This window comes from Capra hircus, chromosome 16, assembly GCF_001704415.2.
Source record: "Capra hircus breed San Clemente chromosome 16, ASM170441v1, whole genome shotgun sequence".
Classification (NCBI taxonomy): domain Eukaryota; kingdom Metazoa; phylum Chordata; class Mammalia; order Artiodactyla; family Bovidae; genus Capra; species Capra hircus.
The window spans coordinates 53479350-53500168 of record NC_030823.1 but is presented as its reverse complement, the minus strand read 5'-3'; the positions used below and the strand labels follow the sequence as shown (position 1 = coordinate 53500168).

The window sequence follows — 20819 nt, the reverse complement described above, 5'->3', positions numbered from 1 at the left end:
TGAATATCAGATAAGAAAAGTATCATAAAAGTGGAGAGAATCTCAAAGATCAGATAAAAGAGAATTGAAAATCTCTTTTATGTTTGATGTTTTGATGTTTTCCTCAAATACGTCTTGTAATGATACAAAGAATAAATAAACAAATAAAAGAAAAATAGGTTGCTAGGTTCTTATCATGATATAAGATGAAGACCCCTTTTTAGGATAAATGCTTCAAAGATGGTTTATCAGCATACTGTTTCATACTTTAATTATAATTAATAGTGTTTCAGTGAATTAATTCACTATTGTTCATTGCTTTTCTTTGGTGTTCCAGCTTCGTAATAGATTATATATATTTTAAATCAATTATACCTTTTGATGTCAGACATTTATAAAGGATTTTTTTGAATTTCAAATGAATGACTTAAAACTCAGCTTTTGGAATGTAACGCATTTGTAGTTGAGCATTTAACTGTTAATTTTTAAGAGTCCCTTTCCCCACCTTTGTATACTGCTGTGAAATGATCTATGTTCTATATGTTTTCTAAACAGATAATAATTTTGAAAAGGAAATATTTTCATCAACACTGGAATACTTTGGAATTTTCTATTGTGCTTATTGGAATTGTTGATATATTTTGTATATACTTTGTGAGACTGAGACCAGACAACTTGATTCTTATTCAGTTTACAGTAATAATAGGTTATTTCAGAATAATTAGATTTTTTCCTCTTCTCAAGGTAAAACTTCACATTAAACAGTTTTTTTTCTATACTATTTGTCAACTGAATTAAGAAAACTCATTATTTTAGAAGAAATGAGGGAGGGAGCTGTCTTTTCTCCTGGAATCCTCTCTCCACAGGTATCTGCTTGGTTCACCTTCTCACTCCTTCAAGTCATTGCTCAACTCTCACCTTCTCATGGAGAAAGCCTTCCCTGACCATGCTACCTAAAATGGCAACCTGCCCTCCATACTCCCAGCTTTCCACCCTATCTCCCTGATCCCTCTTCATTTGCTTAAGTTAATTTTTTCTGCATAGCATTTACCACCTTTTTACTATATGTTGTATGTACTTTCCACGAGGTAAGGGTCTTTGTTTTGGTTACTGATGGAACTTAGAATGATACCTAGTATATGAAAGTGAAAGTGTTAGTTGCTCAGTTGTGTCCGATTCTTTGTGATCCCATGGACTGTAGCCCACCAGGCTCCTCTCTCCATGGGATTCTTCAGGCAAGAACACTAGAGTGGGTTGCCATTTCCTACTCCAGAAGATCTTCCCGACACAGGGATCAAATCTGTGTCTCTTATGTCTCCTGCCCTGGCAGGCAGGTTCTTTACCACTAGTGCCACCTGTATGAATACTTACTAAATTATGTATTGAATGAATAAATGAAAATGATAGCACCACTTGAAGCAGGATAACCTGGAAACAAGTTCTCCAAGTTTTAGTAAAATTTGCTCATAAAGCCATAACTCTGCAGAAACATAAAATATTTACTCTAGAGTACATACTACTTCCTTAGCCTACTGCCTATGAAGTTCAGTTTTACTGCGGCCTTCAATCTCCTTCAGTTCAGTTCAGTTCAGTTCAGTTCAGTCACTCAGTCATGTCCAACTCTTTGTGACCCCATGAACTGCAGCACGCCAGGCCTCCCTGTCCATCACCAACTCCCGGAGTTCACTCAAACTCACATCCATCGAGTCGGTGATGCCATCCAGCCATCTCATCCTCTGTTGTCCCCTTCTCCTCCTGCCCCCAATCCTTCCCAGCGTGAGTCTTTTCCAATGAGTCAACTCTTCGCATGAGGTGGCCAGAGTACTGGAGTTTCAGCTTCAGTATCATTCCTTCCAAAGCACACCCAGGACTGATCTTTAGAATGGACTGGTTGGATCTCCTTGCACTCCAAGGGACTCTCAAGAATCTTCTCCAACACGACAGTTCAAAAGCATCAATTCTTCAGCACTCAGCTTTCTTCACAGTCCAACTCTCACATCCATACATGACTACTTAACAATGACCATTTCTTTATTTCTTCTTTTCGTGGCTCTCATTTTGATTCTGAAAGTAGATCTTCAGATTTTTCAGTCTCAGTTCTTAAGCTTCCTTTCTGTCTTTCCAATGTAGTTGCATGATATTAATATAGGCTTTTAACTTGGGAGCTTTAGATGAGTTCTCTTGCCACTCCATATTTTTGAGTTGCTTAATTCTTATCAGGGAGCTTCTGTGGTGGCTCAGTGGTAAAGACTCTGCCTGCCAAAGCAGGAGATGCAGGTCCCATCCCTGGGTCAGGAAGATCCCTTGGAGAAGAAAATGGCAACCTATTCCAGTATTCTTGCCTAGGAAATCCCATGGACAGAGGAGGCTGGCTACAGTTCATGGAATTGCCAAAGAGTCAGAAATGACTTAGTGAATAAGCAACAATTCTTACTACATTAAATAAATCTATTAGTATGTATTGAAGATATATAAACTTAATGTTAAAAAATACTGCTCTAAACCCTGACGGTGAAAGGCAGACATTAGAATCCTCCACCTGGTCCCTATTTGCCAAGAAATTTAATAATTGTCTTAGGTAGAATTGTCTGAATGCCCAGACCTGTGCTTGTTGACTTTCCTTTTTTTGTTCCTTCCTTGATTCTATATTAAGTGTGTATATACTTAGGGCTTTCTTGGTGGCTCAGTTGGTAAAGAATCTGCCTGCAATGCAGGACACTACCTGCAGTGCAGGAGACTCGGGTTCTATTCCTGGGTTGAGAAGATCCCCTGGAGAAGGAAATGGCATCCCACTCCAGTATTCTTGCCTGGAAAATCCCATGGACAGAGGAGCCTGGCGGGCTACAGTCCATGGGGTTGCAAGAGTCAGACACAACTTAGTGACTAAAACACCACCATATATATACTTAATACAGAATAGAAATAAAGTATGTTACTATTCTTTAATATTCATAAGAATGACTTTAATAGTTATATACATAAAACCTGCTTAAGGGGTAATTTTGATTATTTATTTTTTCCTTATGAGCTGAGTTTAGAACAAAGTGCCCACATAGGGTATAATCTCATTATAATACAAACTATTCTAGGATATGTAGAGTGAGGCTAAGTCTTAATATAGAAGGTAGAGGCTTTCATAAGTAATCAGTTTGTACACTGGGATCTTATGCAGATGAATGTAAAATAAGTATTTTAGAAGGAATACTTTGCAAAAAGTCTCTCTGAGTGAAATAAAAATTTAAAGATGTATTAGTACAGAAGTCAACCCTGTTTACAGTGTGAACCATTTGCTATTTCTGTTGAGTGTGCTCTGACAAATCCTAGTGGAGTGCAGTTCAATTCACTTCAATCGCTCAGTCGTGTCTGACTCTTTGCGACCCCATGAATCGCAGCAACACCAGGCCTCCCTGTCCATCACCAACTCCCGGAGTTCACTCAGACTCACGTCCATTGAGTCGGTGATGCCATCCAGCCATCTCATCCTCTGTCATCCCCTTCTCCTCCTGCCCCCAATCCCTGCCAGCATCAGAGTCTTTTCCAATGAGTCAACACTTCGCATGAGGTGGCCAAAGTACTGGAGTTTCAGCTTTAGCATCATTCCTTCCAAAGAAATGCCAGGGCTGATCTCCTTCAGAATGGACTGGTTTTCTTCTTGCAGTCCAAGGGACTCTCAAGAGTCTTCTCCAACACCACAGTTCAAAAGCATCAATTCTTCGGTGCTCAGCCTTCTTCACAGTCCAACTCTCACATCCATACATGACTACTGGAAAAACCATAGCCTTGACTAGACGGACCTTAGTTGGCAAAGTAATGTCTCTGCTTTTGAATATGCTATCTAGGTTGGTCATAACTTTTCTTCCAAGGAGTAAGCATCTTTTAATTTCAGTTAAGTAAATATAATCATGAGTAGCTTCTTTTTTTTTAACTGAGCACTTACTGTGTTCTAGGATCTGTGCAGACCACTTTACATACATATCTAGTTAAATTGTTACATTACTGGGAAGTACGTGTCTCCACTTTATCAAGTTAGGTGTCCTAGTAGCCAGTCTCAGCAGAGTGAGGCTTTCAAAAAAAGCAAATCTGTATTGAAAAACCTGGAAGAATATTGAAGAACTTTACTTTAGATCAGCCAGTGCATCATGGAATAAAACTTTGTATTTAAAAAATCCTCTTCAATATCTCTCCTTCTCCCCAAAGTTTCACAACCAAAATAACAGTTTAAGAAAAGCTCTGCTTTCTCTGCTCTTGTGATTCCTTCGCTGTGGATGTTCTTTTCCTGATCACGTCTTCCCCTTGTGTTACTTGGCCCCTCATCATCCTCCCTGTACTCTGTTGTGCCTCTGTGATTGATTGCATTGCTTGTGAGGGGCAGCTCCTTGGGAATCCTGGTACTTAGGTGTTATCATCCTCATAGTCCAGATGAGGACGCTGAGTCCTTGGAGTCCCTAAGTAACTTGTTCAAGGTCACAGCACTGTGAGTAGCAGAGGGCTGGTATTTGAACCCAGGGAGGTTCTTATTTAAAAATCCCTCTCCCTTTAGTCACTGTACTCTCCTGCTCAGCTTGTCATTTGAGAAATTAAGAGCTAAGGAGAATCTCAGATTACCCTAAGTTCCTTATCTTGCAAGTGAAGAACCTGAGGTGTAGAGAGATTTATTCTGTTGGTAACTGCTGTCCAGGTTATTGGGGTGACCTCTCTTGTCTTCTGAAAACTGGGAGTATGGAGAATAAGAGAAGAGCAGTGGTAAGCACTTAGCCTTAAAGCTACAGAACCAATTAGTCATTGAGCTTTCTCTTCTTTAGAGAGAGGCTCTCAAACTTGAGTGTACATAGAAACACCTGGAAAACTCGTTAAAGCATTGATTTGGGGGCCTGTCCCCAGCATTTCTGATTCAGCAGGTCTGGAGTGGGGCCTGAGAATTTGTGTTTCAGCAGTGGATGTTTCAGTATTTGTGTTCTAACAAGCTTGTTAGAAATGGCATGTTGAGAACATCTGCCTGAAAGGGTGCTTTTCCTCATCAAATTTTCATTTTTTTTCCCTCTCCATTGTTCCAGATAATAATACCACTGCTGATAAATATTGTAGATGTGCAGATCAAAAAGCGCCTCAGCTTGACGTATAGTATTACAAAAGGCTATATCAAAAGTCTAGAGGATACCAAGTTTTTAATAAGACAGATTTCTAGCCGAAAGTCAATAGATCAGGTAAGAGACAAGCACTGGTCATTTGGGAAAAACATCCCTTAGGTGTATTGATTTAATTTAAGACCATTTCTACATGAATTTGACTCAAAAGATAAATTATGTCAAGTGAAGGGGATTCAGTTGTTTATTATGTGATACGAGGTGCTGCAGAGAACAGTTTCTGTTCTTTAAATTTCAGCTCTGATTATCAAACTTCAGGAAGACTCAAAGCTCAAGAGCATGCCTCGGCCATGGTGGGAATTTGGCAAATAACAATTGTATGATTGAACAGAGATTGTTTAGCCGAGTGGAGCTATTTCTTCAGTTATGTCAGGAGTTATCTGTAGGAGACATGACCTATCTGACACCATATTTTTCATTATTCCACTTGCTTTTGCACTCCCAGTTGGCTGCTCTGTTGGACATCCTCTGGTGGGGTGCTATCTCTGAGGATTCTCTTTGGCACACAATGAAGCGCACACTAGTCTTTTCTGAGAAATATTAGGTGCAATACTTATGTACTTATGTAAGCTACTACACAACATTCATTGCACTATGAGAATGAGCCTGGGAAAAGCAGCTGAATTTACAAAGAGAGAAGAATTAAATATCTCCCCCAAATGATATTTAAGTGAGATTTTTCTACCATGCTTTTTTCCCTCAAATTTTAAAGCCAGTAATGCACTTGGTATAATTAGAAATTAATACATTCCTTAATTTGTCACAGAAATTATATGAAATTTTGGAAACCAACAAACGAGATGCTGTCAAAGAACTAGGTAAGTAGATGGGATATCTAATTTCCTGAAATCACATCTTATCATCCCATAATTTAACCAAAAGGAAGACAAGTTCATGCTTTCATTCAATCACAGACTCATTCATTTATTCATTCAATGAGCATTTATTGAACACATATAATGGGCCAGGTGTACATAAAATTCAGATCCTGGTGGGAGATGTGAGTGTATCAAGAGATAATAGCAGAAAGTTAGAGGAGTTCTGTTATTTGCTATGGGAGCATAAAAACAAGAATGAAAAGTGCAGAAAGTGTGTTAAGGTGGCAAGATCATATTCCTTAAGGTTGTAAGAAAAAGACACACAAACGATTACCTATGACAGAGAGTGTTGTTTTTGTTTCGCCCTACTTTCTTTGCAGGGATACTCAAACAAAGTGAGTTTGTGAGGGGTGACGTTTTTTGAGCATCTGCTGCCACTCTCCTTGAGTTGAAACATTCGGGGGAGCCCTAGGATTTTATACAAAACTTCTTAGATCTGCTTTCCTCATAAGGGGGCTGTGGGCCAGGCTCTCAGTGTTTGCCAGAATATAGTTCCTGGTAGAGAGCCTGGCACCTGGTATACCCTTAACAAATAGATGTTATTGTAAAAGAAAGTAAGCAAAGCCCCTTTGTTTTTATAACCACATTGTAAGATGCCATATGGATTTATGAGGATCACACTTTCCCTAACAAAACTGAAAAAGCATGGTCTAATGAATGAAATTGTAAATTTGGAGACAATAGGTCAGAATATTTTGTCACCGTCTCAGAAAATCCAGGACCCATTGTTTCCATTCACATATTAGGCGGGTTTTTATTTCCATGCTTTGAAAGGTTAGGGGCCTAGGAGCTGCTGTCTTATGTTTTAGGTCAGTATGGAATATTACACAGAGTTCTTGATTCAGTCATGCGAAAGAGTGCCTGTTTCTGTATTGTTACTGCAACCTACTATTGAATGCTAATTATGTCAGGAATTATGTTAATGGCTTTATATGTATTATTTCACTTGATCTTTATAACTACTCCATGAAGCAAATACTACTATCGTCTTCATTTATAGATAATGAAACTGAGGCTTAGAAAGTTTAACTCCCCTGAGGTCCTATGGCTGGTAAGAGGTGAGCTAGATCTCACACCAGGTGAGATCTCCTGTGCTTTCTACCATGCTGTCCTTCATTTCACTGCTCAGCTTATTTCAGTTCAGAAATGACTGAGTCCCTTCCAGATGTCAGGCATTGTACTCAAGATTAGTATTACAAGGATGAAACAGATGCATTTTAAGCCTTGACTCCCAGTTCATCTCATGACTTCTCATGCTCATTGAAGAGGAAAAAATAGGCGATTTGATTTCAGAAAGACCCACCAGTGCAAGTCCAGGGACACTTTCAGTCATTTATTCATCCAACCAACAAGAATTACACAATATGAAGGATGAGACAAATAAGGAAGAATGATAATACTGCCACGTAATGAGTTCTACAATGAAAATATGTAGGAGATACCTTGGGGAAAAGATGGAGTGAATTTCTAACTGGTGAAGGAAGCCTTTTTTTCAATTTTCTCATCTATAAAATGAAGATGAAAATAACTGTAGTCCTACTGGCCTCACAAGTTCTATACAAAACAGGAATGAAAAGATATTGAGCAAATGCTTTGGAAATTGTAAATGTTATGCAGATATTCATTACTATTGTGGTTATTGACTTGTTTGCTTATTGATACTTTTATTTGCTTCAGGACTCATAGAGCATGAAGGTCGTGATGTTGTCATTGCTTTGAAGACCAAGCAGGCAATCCGGAATGTGATTGCTAAAGCTCTGAAAAGCCTCACCTTCCTTTCGTCAAGAGGCATTATTGATAAATATGAGAGCGTCGAGATGAATAAGGTAAGTAAGCAATTTCCCATACTTCTTGATTCCTAGGGAGACTGGGAAAAGGGTGAGTCAGGACAGTTGTTAACTCTGTAATTGTTTAAGTCTTTGTAATGCCAATGGCAACTAGCGCCATTGCTACCTGGTTCCCTGTATGTCAAAACCACTTGGTTGTTCAGAACCAACCTGAGCTAGGTTTCACAAAGAAATGGAGCATTTATCATGAGGACACAGAATATCTTACAGACCTCATGGTAACCAGACCACATGGCCAGGCCTCAGAAAGGGACTTGAGCAGTGACCTAGAAAGGTTTCAGCTTCTCCATTTCCTGTCAGGGTTGCCCTCTGTGGCATCTTCTTTTGGCTCTCTCTTACAAACTCATTAGATTTTTCTGCTTCTTTATCCACTGGTGGAATATCTGCAGTCCAGTCCCAGCAGTTGTAGCAAGGAAAGTGGTAATTACATAATTTTAACATAGGTGGGAGGGGACCCACGTGTGTGTGTGTGTGTGTACATGGAGATCAGGGAGGGAAGAGTTTGAGAGGAATAGGGGAGACATCCTAAGTGGTTGGCTGATAAATGGACTTTTGAAAAATTACAAATTTGCAAAAAATTAAGACTGTAAGAGGAAAAAATATTTAATATTTGATTCTACCAGGCTATCACATCCACTGTCTAGACTGTGAATTGTGCAAATAGTAATGCTTTTTTCTCTCCTGTACAAGGGTCTATCTGCTTCATAGCATAAAGAAGAAAAATAGAAGTTCTGGTCCCACGTTCTGCCTGTGTTTCCAATGATAAGCTGTTTCTGGGTGTCACATGCTTATTCTTGTCCCTGGCACTTTTTAGCCACATACCACCTGGGCTGTGCTTCAGGACATTCTCTGAACATAGTCCTCTCTCCATGGCCCTGGAAGGGAAGTGGGAGTGGGACAGGCCAGCTTTTCCCATTTTAATTCTGCCTCATTAGTCTCTATAAGGTCATGGCGCAGGACTAAATGGTAATATGATTTTTCCTTAGTGTCTGTCAGAGGGACGAGAAGGGCCACTTTTTAGTTTTCTTCAAGTTACACCTCTGTGCATGTTGTGTTTTTTTCTATTTTTTCCTTTATTACTTTGAAGATTGTATAAGGTTCAGTTGAATGATTGATACCCATTAGTTAAATAAACAAAAGCCCTTATGAAGAGAGAGACTTATTTTTTCCTATAGGTTTATTTAGAAAGTGAAGTGAAGTGAAGTTGCTCAGTTGTATTTACTCAGCTAAATTGGCTAGATTACCTAGCTCCTTACAACCTGGGATTGATAATTATACCTCTTTAGCCAACAATTAGGCAATTAATTAAAAGGCACTCAACAAATAACTGTTGAATGATTGATTTGTCCACAAATATATGTTGAATACCTACTATGTCCCATGACTCTTGAGGAGACTTGTATACTTAATGGGTACAACACTGATTTCAAAGTCCATGGACACTCTTCCTCTTTTTTTCATTTAGTCATTTATCCAGGCAATCAGCAAAAGTTACATATCACATATAAGTAAACATAATAATACTACAATGTAATGAGTTCCATAAGGGAGATTTGTAAGAGATATGCTGGGAATAAGGCAAGTAAGCCATTACCTCTTACTTGGGGAAGTCAGAGAAGACTTCTGAAAGGCCACAAAACTACAACCTTATCCTTCAAAACTAGAAGAATGTAGAGAAGCAACTCACTCACATGAAAAAAATTTTTGAGAGAATGTGGCATTAAATCATATAGTAATCAACAGTTAAGTTTGAGATTAAGACAGGGTAGAATACAGCTATTAATTGGATTATAAAAAGGATAAATTCAATATGAGTTAATATACCAGGGAAAATAGTAAGTGGAGAAAAAGAACAAAAAAAAATTAGAGGACAATTTAAAGAAGAAAAGCTCTGCGAAACAGTATTTTATTTAGATTTCCTTCATTTTTACTTGATGTCCCTTTTCTGTTACAGGATCTAATCACCATTATTTTGATTGTTTGTTTTAGGTACTTCTTGAAAAAATAAAATCATTGAATAACTTTCCAATGGCAATCCCGCTCCCTACTCCTGACAAATATCTTCATAATATCATTTGGCTAGAAAATAAAGATGTTCTCATTGAATTCTTCAAGGTAAAGATCCTGTCTTATATTTTAGCTCATGTTCGATGATAATTATTTTTCATTCCCTAATGTAAGATTAATAATAATAAAAAAAACTTATCCAAGGCAAGACTCCTGTAATGGGCAATAAAGGGTAAGTCAAAATGGAGGCCCAGCAAAACTGAGAAGAGTGGATTTCATTTTGAGCCTAAAGCGCAAAGATTTTTTTTTTTATTATTGCTTATCTGCTTAGGATGATATGTTTTTTTAATACATTACCCAATAATTACCAGTCCCATCTTATTTTCTGATGAAAAGCCCCAGACTTCCAGATGCACACTCTGGAAAAGACTTTTTTAGATCAAGGGTCTCATATTTAAGTTACTTTGCAGGCCAGGCAGATAATAGAAAAAAGTAAACCCATCTGGGTGTAATATAAACAGGGAACAGGACTGTAGTATATTCCAGAGTTCATGCTTTGTCTGAAGTCAGCTGAGTGTTCCTATAGGAATGTGTACTCTTTCAATAGATAGCTATTGAATAGCCTCTTTGAGCCAGAGAATGTTCTAGGTTTGGGGATATGGCAGTGAACAAAATAAATTCCTGCTTTCATTGACTTTATGTTATATGGATGGAGACGGACAATGAACATACCCATGCATAAATATATAGTCTGTCAGGTGGTAACAAATGCTATATGGAGAAAAGGTGAAAAAGGAGACTATAGGTAGGCAGCTATTCTATATGGATGGTTAGAGAAGATTGCTCTAGTACCTTTCCTCTGGACAGAGATCTGAAATAAGTGAGGGAGCACACCATTTCGATATCTGGGAGAAGGCAGGTGCAGTGCCCTGAGGTGGATATGCTTGCTGTGTTCAAAGTGAAGTCACTCAGTCATGTCCAACTCTTTGTGACCCCCATGGACTGTAGCCCGCCAGGCTCCTTTGTCCATGGGACTTTCCAGGCAAGAATACTGGAGTGGTTTGCCATTTCCTTCTCCAGGAGATCTTCCCAAACCAGGGATCAAACCCTGGTCTCCCTCACTGAAGGCAGACTCTTTCCTGATGGACCACCAGGGAAGCCCTGACTGCTCTATTCAAGGAACATCACAAAGGCCCCTGTGGCAGGACCAGTGCTGGAGGGAGGAGTTAAGACTAAGCATTTGTGGCAAGCTTGAGTTTGTAGAACTTTGTAGGTCATTGTTAGGACATTGGCTTTTACTAAGAATTAAGTGGAAACATGTTGAAAGGTTTTGAAGAGAGAAGTGACATGATCTAACTTACCCTTAAAAATGATCATCTGCTGATGTGTTAAGAATAGGCTGTAGGTGATCAAGGGAAAGCCAGGGCATCCAGGTAGGATGTGATTATGATAATGTAGGCAAGAGATGATAGTGACGTGGATGAGTGAAAGTGGTGAGAGGAGTTCAGACTCAATAGGTTTTGAAGAGACAGCATATAAATGTTGGAGTGAGTGCTAGAGAGAGAAAGAATGACTTCTAGAATTTTGGCTGAAATAGAAAATAGTCTGAAAATGGATTAGCCCTCTATTTAGATGGGGAAGAGATTTATATGGGGCGGGAGATGGGCGAGAGTTTGATTCTGAATAGGTTAAATTTGACGAGGCTATTAGACATCCAAGTGGAGCTGTTGAGTAGGCAGTTAGATACATGACTAGAATGTAGGTGGGAGGTCAAATTGGAGAAAGACATTTTGGAGTTGTCAGCATAGAGATAATATTTAAGGCCTTGAAACTTGATAATTCAAGGAATTGTTATGAACATCCAAGGGTTGAGTTGTGAGCTATGAATCAGATTGATGGTTGCCAGAGGAGAGGAGTGGAAGCTGAGTAAATTAGACAAGTGGGTTAAAGGGTACAAACTTCCAAGTTACAAGATAGAAAATTACTAGGTATACAACATGATGACTATAGTTATATAGTCATTTATGTCTAGTATATTTAAAAGCTCTAGGAGTGTAGAATCTAAAAGAATCCATTCTTATCACATGGAAAAAATTTTTATAACTATATGAAGTGATGTATGTTAACTAAATTTATTGTGATAGTCATTTTGCAATAGGTGCATGTCAAGTCATTATGCTGTATACCTTAAACTTATATTGTGTGTGTGTGTGTGTGTGTATGTGTGTACTCAGTCACTCAGTTGTGTCTGACCCTTCACAGCCCTATGGACTATAGTCCGCCAGATTCCTCTCTCCATTGTATTTTCCCTGGCAAGAATACTGGAGAGGGTTGCCATTCCCTCTTTCAGGGGACCTTCCTGACCCAGGGATTGAACCTGCGTCTCCTGCATTGCAGGCGGACTCTTTATTGCTAAGTAGTTCTGTCTCAGTAAAGCTGGAAAAGAAGAATTGAGGAGTTATCCATCAAATAGGAGAAAAAAAAAAAAAAAAGAATGGTGTCCCAGAGCTAAGTGAAGGAAGTATTTCAAGAAAGAGAAAGTGATCAATTATGTCATATGAGGCTGAGAGATCACATAAGATGAAGTCTGAAAATTGACTATTAGATTTAATAATGTAAAAGTCAATTTTTAAAAGGAAAATCCATACATCTGTATTTTTATGTGAATTTTAAAACTTGGCAACCAATTCAGAATTTTAAAGATACTGTGCAAGCCAAACAAAATATATCTGTAGACTGGATATGACTCATGGACCACCAGTTTGTGGTTTTAGTTTTAAATGGCTATTATATGAGTGAAAGTCACTCAGTCATGTCTGACTCTTTGCGACCCCATGGACTATACAGTCCATCCCTTCTCCAGGTGATCTTCCAACCCAGGGATCGAACCCAGGTCTCCCACATTGCAGGTGGATTCTTTACCAGCTGAGCCACAAGGGAAGCCCAAGAATACTGCAGTGGGTAGCCTATCCCTTCTCCAGCAGATCTTCCCAATACAGGAATCGAACCGGGGTCTTCTGCATTGCAGGTGGATTCTTTACCAACTGAGCTATCAGGGGAGCCCTGATAATTATATGAATTATATCATAGTTATATGAATAGTAGCTGTTTCATCAACTTGTTGAAACCTATTGGAATCAGGAAAACTCTGTGACAAAGAGTGGTGCTTGTTTTACTGTAAATTTGGTTGTACTCTGCTTTGTGATCTAGACATGGAGATATATGTCATCTGTTTAACTATAATGGGAGAAGGCAATGGCACCCCACTCCAGTACTCTTGCCTGGAAAATCCCATGGACGGAGGAGCCTGGTAGGCTGCAGTCCATGGGGTAACTAGGAGTCGGACACGACTGAGCGACTTCACTTTCACTTTTCACTTTCATGCATTGGAGAAGGAAATGGCAACCCACTGCGGTGTTGTTGCCTGGAGAATCCCAGGGACGGCGGAGCCTGGTGGGCTGCAGTCGCTGGGGTCACACAGTCGGACATGACTGAAGCGACTTAGCAGCAGCAGCAGCAGCAGTGTTTACTTCATGCCAGAAATTTTTGAATTTTCCTTTTGAAATTAATTTCAAATTTAATTAAATTAAGACTCCTATGGTTGAAAGTAACAAAACCCTATCTGAACTAGTTTAAGCAAGAGGGGATCTTACTAACAATATATTGCAGTGGTATACGAGAAGAAAAGGGCAGCAGGGAGTGAGATAGATAGCATCACCCACTCAATGGACATGAATCTGAACTAACCCTGGAAGATAGTGAAGGACAGGAAAGCCTGGCATGCTGCAGTCCATGGGGTTGCAAAGGGTGAGACATGACTTAGTGACTGAACAACAGATGCTAAGAAACAGTTGACAGACTAACCCTGAACAGGGTGAGAATCAGGCCAGCTCTGGAATGTCAGTGGTAGGAATTTGTGGACTCTTCCTTTAGCACATGACTATGATGAACCAGTTCTCACCCAGGCTCTTTGTCCTTTAGTTCAAATTCTTGAGAGAGAAATCCAACTAGCTTAGCTTGGATCAAACGTCCAGCTTTGGGGAGTACAAGTGTGACTGTAAGAAGGGGGAAACCTAATGGGCAGGGGCTGTTGAACGTAGTCTGGGGAATAGAGGGTGGGAGGTGAGGGATGGGCTTGGACTGGGAAGAAGGTATCTAAGGGGTATTAATTACAATCTGCATCCTCTTCAGTTTTTTAAAATATCCAAGTTTAAAATTCGAATTTGGTTCTTTATAGGTAATACTCTCACAAGTATAATTAACTGACCATCCTGCAGTGAATGGGAGAGGAATGGGAAAAACAATGGGTAGGAACTCCATAAATTAATGATTTCCATACACCTGAGATGAATCTATAACCAGGGCACAAGCTTCCTCCACTCCTTAGCCTGCCATGCCTAAGCAAAGCTGTCAGACTCTCTCCACCGCCTTTCAGACATGACTGACTCTTTTTTTTTTAAAAATGTTTATTTATTTATTTTTAGTGGTGCTGGGTCTTCATTGCTGTGTGGATTTTCTCTAGGTGCGGAGAGCAGGGGCTACTCTTCATTGCGGTGCTGGGGCTTCTCATTGTGGTGGCTTCTTTTGTTGCGGAGCACAGGCTGTAGAGCACACAGGCTTCAGTAGTTGCTGCACGTGGGCTTGGTAGTTGCTGCTCTCCGGCTCTAAAATGGTTCACTCATTAAGTGGCCCTTTTCCTTAAGATGTTGGTTATTGGTAGCCACTTAAATCAGATTTCACTGGGGTAAAGAAAAATGTGATGAATTGGGAGCACATGAGCATTATTCTCATTAGGGTTAGCCCAGGGAATGCATGGAAAAATCCATATAGAAACAAAAGTAACACCCCCTCATTATAGATGTTAATTTCAATCTTGGTTTCTATCCCAGCAGCAACAGTTAATTTTCACTACTCCTTCCTCCTTTCATCCTTCAACTGTTGTGGTTAATTAAAAAGGTAATAGTATATCAGGATAAGCCTAAAGACAACAATTTAAAAAAATAAAGATCTGAATAACACATAAGCTGGATAATTGGCTTTAGGCCAGCTTTAAAAAAAAATATTGTGAAGTCATCCACGTTTATTTCAACACTGTAAAATAATTCAGAAGTAAAAAGTGATATCCTTTCACTCCCCATCCTATACTAAGCGATAACTACTATGAAGGATTTAAAAATATGTTTCCTCCACATCTTTGTAAAATGCAAACGTGTCACTGTAAGTCTCCCGTTAGAAACCCTTCAGTGACCAGCCCCTGGTTTTGGGAAGTTCAAACTTAAAAAAAAATGTTTCTGGATGTGTCAGCTCTTATGTGGCACACGAGATCCTCATTGCTTCATATGGGGTCTTTCCTTGCAGTGCACAGACTCTCTAGTTGTGGCACATGGATTATCAAGTTGTGGTGCCCGGGCTCCAGAGTGTGCGGGCTTTTTACCGTGCATGTGAGCCCCCTGGAGACCTGGCTCCGGCTCACCTCTCCAGTCCTGCCTCCACCCAGACTCCAGGCACTTCTGCCTTTTCCTCCGTAAAGCACCAAAAAATTATACTTTGTGATTTTATTACTATAAAGATGAATATATTAGCATTAGATGCTTTAGTATTGACAGTTTACTCTACCTAAAAGTTGTCTTATTTTCTTCTGATCTTAAAAGAAACTAAAACATTGTTGTGAATCCCTAAAAGTACTGTGAACTCTGGACACTGTGTCTATTGATGCCTAATGGATAACTCCACCCTGGTCTCCATCCCTCCCTGGCCTGAGATATATTGAATCTTCTGTGTTACCCCACAATGCAGTTATTCTATTTGCTAATGGGTCTTTGCATGAACTGAATCCTCTGCCCTGAATGATCTTTAGCTCATGGTATCCTGGCTATCTTGTTGCTCTTCCTTCAGATCTCAGTTTAGCTGTTCCTTCCCTAGACACCCAAGTCAGGGTTCCTGTGGCCTTTCTGAATTTGTTTCCCAGAGTGCCCTGCCCCTGTCTCCTTGACCAGAATTATTATACTTTATTGTAAACATTTATCCAACCTAGCATTTATTGGGTGTTTCTGCCAGTCACTCTGCTAGGTCCAAAGCACAAAGTCTGCAGTTTGCTTGCTTGTCCCCTTTTTCCCTAAAAGTTAATGAGGTCTGTCAAAACATTATAACTCACTAACAAATCAAAGAATATAGTTTGTTTTTTATGCTACTTTTTAGCTTTAAAATCTTATTTCTCTTTAGAGAAGTAGATTATGAAGATTTGTGTTGATTCTTTTTTTTTCCTTTCCTGTTTCTTTTCTTTCAGGAAAGAGCTAAACTTGCCTATTTTGACTATGGAGATGTCATATGTAAAGAAGGTGAAATGCCACAAGGAATCTACTTGATTATTTCAGGAATGGCAATCGTAAGGAACTATTTATTCTTTACTAAAAATATATCTTGAAAGTTGTAATTATCACATAAGGAGAAATTTAGGAATCAAGAAAATTTCAAATTTTTAACATAGTTTCTTTTCCAAATGAAACCATTTCTGTTTGGGGCTAACACAACTGCTGAGAGATAATTATAACACCCACCATCTGAAAGGTGCTTCCCATCTTACAAAATGCTTTCATAATTATTACTTATTCTTCACAATAATCCTGGCAGGAACAGCCTTTTCTGTGCTGGTCATATAAGGAACCCAGTACTTGGAGTGGTTGGGTTACTCATCTAAAGGAAATTAGAGTCAAGGTTGAGGAAATAGACCACAGTGTCACATTCTCCCAGAGGTCAAATAGGGATGAAGAGCATACCATTTTTAACTAATAGGAGGTTTTTGTTGTCAGTAAGAGTGATAGGGACAAGAATCCTTTAGAAACTGAATACCAGTAGCTGGATCCATGGGTGAGCCCCAGATATGACCAACATAATTTCTAGATCCTATATGACAGTTACAAGTGACAAACCCTTATTATTAGTGCAAATAATATATTTGGCTTTATATTTTTAGAATGAGTGTTTCAGACCTTAAAAAAGCCAAAATTAATCATGGAAATAAACTATAATTATAAATACTAACTAGCACTTACTAAGTGTCTGGCACTTTTCATTCATTCATTTACTCATTCATTCAACAAATATTTACTTCATTGCTATTATGCAGTAGGCACATTCATTCTAGGCATAGAACTGAGAAAACACAAAAAAGCCCTGTCTTCTTAGAAGTTAATTTCTTGTAGAAGCATAGAAAGAGATGGAACAATGGACAAAATACCTAAGTTAAATATGTAGTATGTTAGCAGTGATCAAGAGTTGAAGAGGCTAGTTGTGACATTTAAAAAGATGATCGAGAATGGCAATGTGTTATGACATTTTGTCCTTCTATCAACCTCATGAGAAAACTGACGGACAGAGAAATCAATTCATTTGTCCCTCTCCAGTCTTGATGACTACTGCCTTTTCTACTTTGAGGGCTCATGTGATTACATTGGAGTCCACAGGATAATCCAGTATCATCTCTTTAAGTTTAGGTGATTAGTAACCTTAATTACATCTGCAAAATCCCTTCACAGTAGTTCATAGATCAATGTTTGATTGAATAACAAAAAGATAGAAACCTTGGAAAGCCTTCTTTAAAATTCTGCTTGCCACAGATGTAATCATCTTTCTTTGGTTTGTAAAAAGCAGAACCATTCTTTTTTACTGTTAAGTCCCCTACATACAGACCTTCAAGTTGCAAACTTTCAAAGATACGAGTATGCCCCTGTATGCCAGCTGTACTGCTCTACTTTTCAATATACTGCACTGTAAGCTTAAAAATGTTTTGTTTATTTTTTGTGTTTGTTTTTATGTGTTATTTGTGTGAAAAGTATTATAAACCTATTACAGTATAGTACTATATAGCCAATTGTGTTAGTTGGGCACCTAGGTTAACTTTGTTGGACTTACAAACATATTGGACTTAAGAACACACTTTCAGAACGGAACTTGTTTGTGTGTAGGGAGCTTGTACTCAAAAGGCTTTTGGACTTCATTAAAAATTAAATTTAAAAATGTCAGAGTTCTTTGGAAGCACGAGTGCCTCTACAAGTTTGAATGGTGGAACTCACTAGGAGAGGGTACCACTTTCACAGCAATTCCTTCAGTGATATTTTTCCATTTCTTGTGTCTTGGGCAATAGGCTTCCTCTTTGGCACTTACAGCTAAACTTTCTGGAAAGTTCTGTAATCCTTCTGGTTAATTCTTGCATCTTCCTCCTGAAATCTGATGACTTTCTTTTACACCACCCATGCCTACCAGTTCTTTTCCTGAAGTAACTCAACCATCCTGTGTTCATCCTAAAACCTTTTTCTGCTAATGTCTCATGGTAATTATTCTTAAGCATCTTAAGGGAGGCAAGATTTCTGCTGAAATTATGACTTGCCTTGGGGTCATATTCAGTCTTGAAATCTGGCTTATGCATCTATGCAATCAAAAAATTTTTCCACCTGAGGCACTAGCCCATTATGCTAAGAATATCTAATAGACTTAGAGTGGGTACTTGCATTTAGTGGCAGACTGCTATGACTACTTTTGGTAGAATTTTTGTATAAGGAAGGTAAATAGGGGTCATCTGTAAAGCTATAAGATTTGAAACAGTCTCAGCCTGGAGAGTGGAAATGTGAAAGAAATGATTTTTGGAAGCCCAGTTCCTCCTTCCCATCTGAAAGTATTCATAAAGAATCTTTTCCTTCTATTGTAATAATTGCAAGAAACACTGGGAGCTCCTAGGGTTTGGTCAAGGGCTCCTGATTTTGTATTTCCCTTTGCTCAATTATTTCTCCATTGCAGTTGGAGAGTTCACCTCCTACTTTTGGAATAGACAGGAGCCTAAGGCCTGACAGAGAGTCCACAACTAGGTTTACAGAGTACTGTACCAGTGGAGACATAATTGGAGAACTGAGCTGTCTACTTAAGCGTGAAATTGAATATACTGTCATCTGTGAAACTATTTTGCAGGTAAGCACCTGGTTCTGTCTATACTGTGGGTGTTATTTCTTCCTCAAGTTAGTAAGGAGTGCCAGCACTTTTTTTGGGGTGCGGGAGGGTTCTATTATCTTAGTCAACCCAACCAGCTATTGTGAAGCAGGGTAGCTGAGAAAGGCCAATTTGATGTCTCACATCCACTATGGTATCTGGAGGGAGATTTTTTTTTTTAAACAGTTAAATTTATTTATTTTTAATTGAAGAATAATTGCTTTACAGTATTGTGTTGGTTTCTGCCAAACATCAACATGAATTAGCCATATGTATACCTGTGTCCCCTCCCTCTTGAACTGGAGGCAGATATTTTAACCAAAGAGTCTTTGTCACTTTTTTTAATTAGAAGAGAAAATATCTAACTTCTGATGTTATAAAGATAAGATGCCTGGCATGTTTAGGTGCTCCATAAATGGCTACCATTATGGGAGTAGTGTTTTTAAAGAATACTTGTGTTTCAAATCTTTCTTCCATTTTTCACTTGCTAAGTAAGAATTTTATTTAACAAATAAGTGGTCTGATAGTGGGGTAGCTGTGGGCAATTCAAATAGAAATTAGTGAAAGTTCCTGCTACTGCTACTGCTAAGTCACTTCAGTCATGTCCGACTCTGTGTGATCCCATAGACGGCAGCCCACCAGGCTCCCCCGTCCCTGGGATTCTCCAGGCAAGAACACGACTGGGTTGCCATTTCCTTCTCCAATGCATGAAAGTGAAAAGTGAAAGTGAAGTCGCTCAGTCGTGTCTGACTGTTAGCAACCCCATGGACTACAGACTACCAGTCTCCTCCATCCATGGGATTTTCCAGGCAAGAGTACTGGAGTGGGTTGCCATTGCCTTCTCCGAGTGAAAGTTCCTACTTACAAAGAATTCTCAAGCTTTGGGGACTGTTAAATGCAATGGAGCAAAGTGCAGAGTCTTAGGAGTGTGACAGACAGAAAGGAGTGTTGCTTTATCAGTTTCATACCATTTCACTTTTGGAAGAGAAGAGAAAACGTGAATGTATTCACAAGGCTGAATTGAATTTGCTGAAGTTCAGGTAGCTTGAATTCTGAGAGTCGTCTTCCTTGTTTGGATTGGCACTTTGCTCTTAAAGCAAATACGATGAATAAGTGCACGTTACCTACTGTGGCAATAAAAATAAATAAGTTTATGTGGCTTAGTTCCATAATCTTGGGCTCATGATTATTCTCAGTTCAGTTCATTTCATTTCAGTCTTTCAGTCGTGTCCGACTCTTTGCGACCCCATGAACTGCAGCACGGCAGGCCTCCCTGTCCATCATCAACTCCCGGAGTTCACCCAAAATCATGTCCATCGAGTTGGTGATGCCATCCAACCATCTCATCCTCTGTCATCCCCTTCTCCTCCTGCCCTCAATCTTTCCCAGCATCAGGGTCTTTTCAAATGAGTCAGCTCTCTGCATCAGGTGGCCAAAGTATTGGAGTTTCAGCTTCAACATCAGACCCTGTAATGAACACCCAGGACTGATCTCCTTTAGGATAGACTGGTTGGATCTCCTTGCAGTCCAAAGGGCTTTAAAGAGTCTTCTCCAACACCACAGTTCAAAAGCATCAATTCTTTGGCCTCCAATTTTCTTTATAGTCCAACTCTCATATCCATACATGACCACTAGAAAAATCATAGCCTTGACTAGACAGACCTTTGTTGACAAAGTAATGTCTCTGCTTTTTAATATGCTGTCTAGGTTGGTCATAACTTTCCTTCCAAGGAAGCCCCCCAAAATAAAGTCTGACACTGTTTCCACTGATTCCCCATCTATTTGCCATGAAGTGATGGGATCGGATGCCGTGATCTTAGTTTTCTGAATGTTGAGTTTTAAGCCAACTTTTTCACTCTCCTCTTTCACTTTCATCAAGAGGCTCTTTAGTTCTTCTTCACTTCCTGCCATTAGGGTGGTGTCATCTGCATATCTGAGGTTATTGATATTTCTCCCAGAAATCTTGATTCCAGCTTGTGCTTCTT

The 20819-nt window shown here is 39.2% G+C and overlaps 1 protein-coding gene across 1 annotated transcript in view; it reads left to right on the top strand.

The window, feature by feature from the left end:
* The window catches only part of SLC9C2 (solute carrier family 9 member C2 (putative)), a 98170-nt gene that overhangs the window by 64342 nt on the left and 13009 nt on the right, over nucleotides 1-20819 (top strand). Inside the window, exons 16-22 of the mRNA XM_018059962.1 lie at nucleotides 535-723; nucleotides 5034-5183; nucleotides 5890-5941; nucleotides 7679-7827; nucleotides 9838-9963; nucleotides 16142-16240; nucleotides 18649-18816. Of these exons, the coding sequence (XP_017915451.1) occupies nucleotides 535-723; nucleotides 5034-5183; nucleotides 5890-5941; nucleotides 7679-7827; nucleotides 9838-9963; nucleotides 16142-16240; nucleotides 18649-18816 (933 nt within the window). The remainder of the gene's footprint in view (nucleotides 1-534; nucleotides 724-5033; nucleotides 5184-5889; nucleotides 5942-7678; nucleotides 7828-9837; nucleotides 9964-16141; nucleotides 16241-18648; nucleotides 18817-20819) is intronic.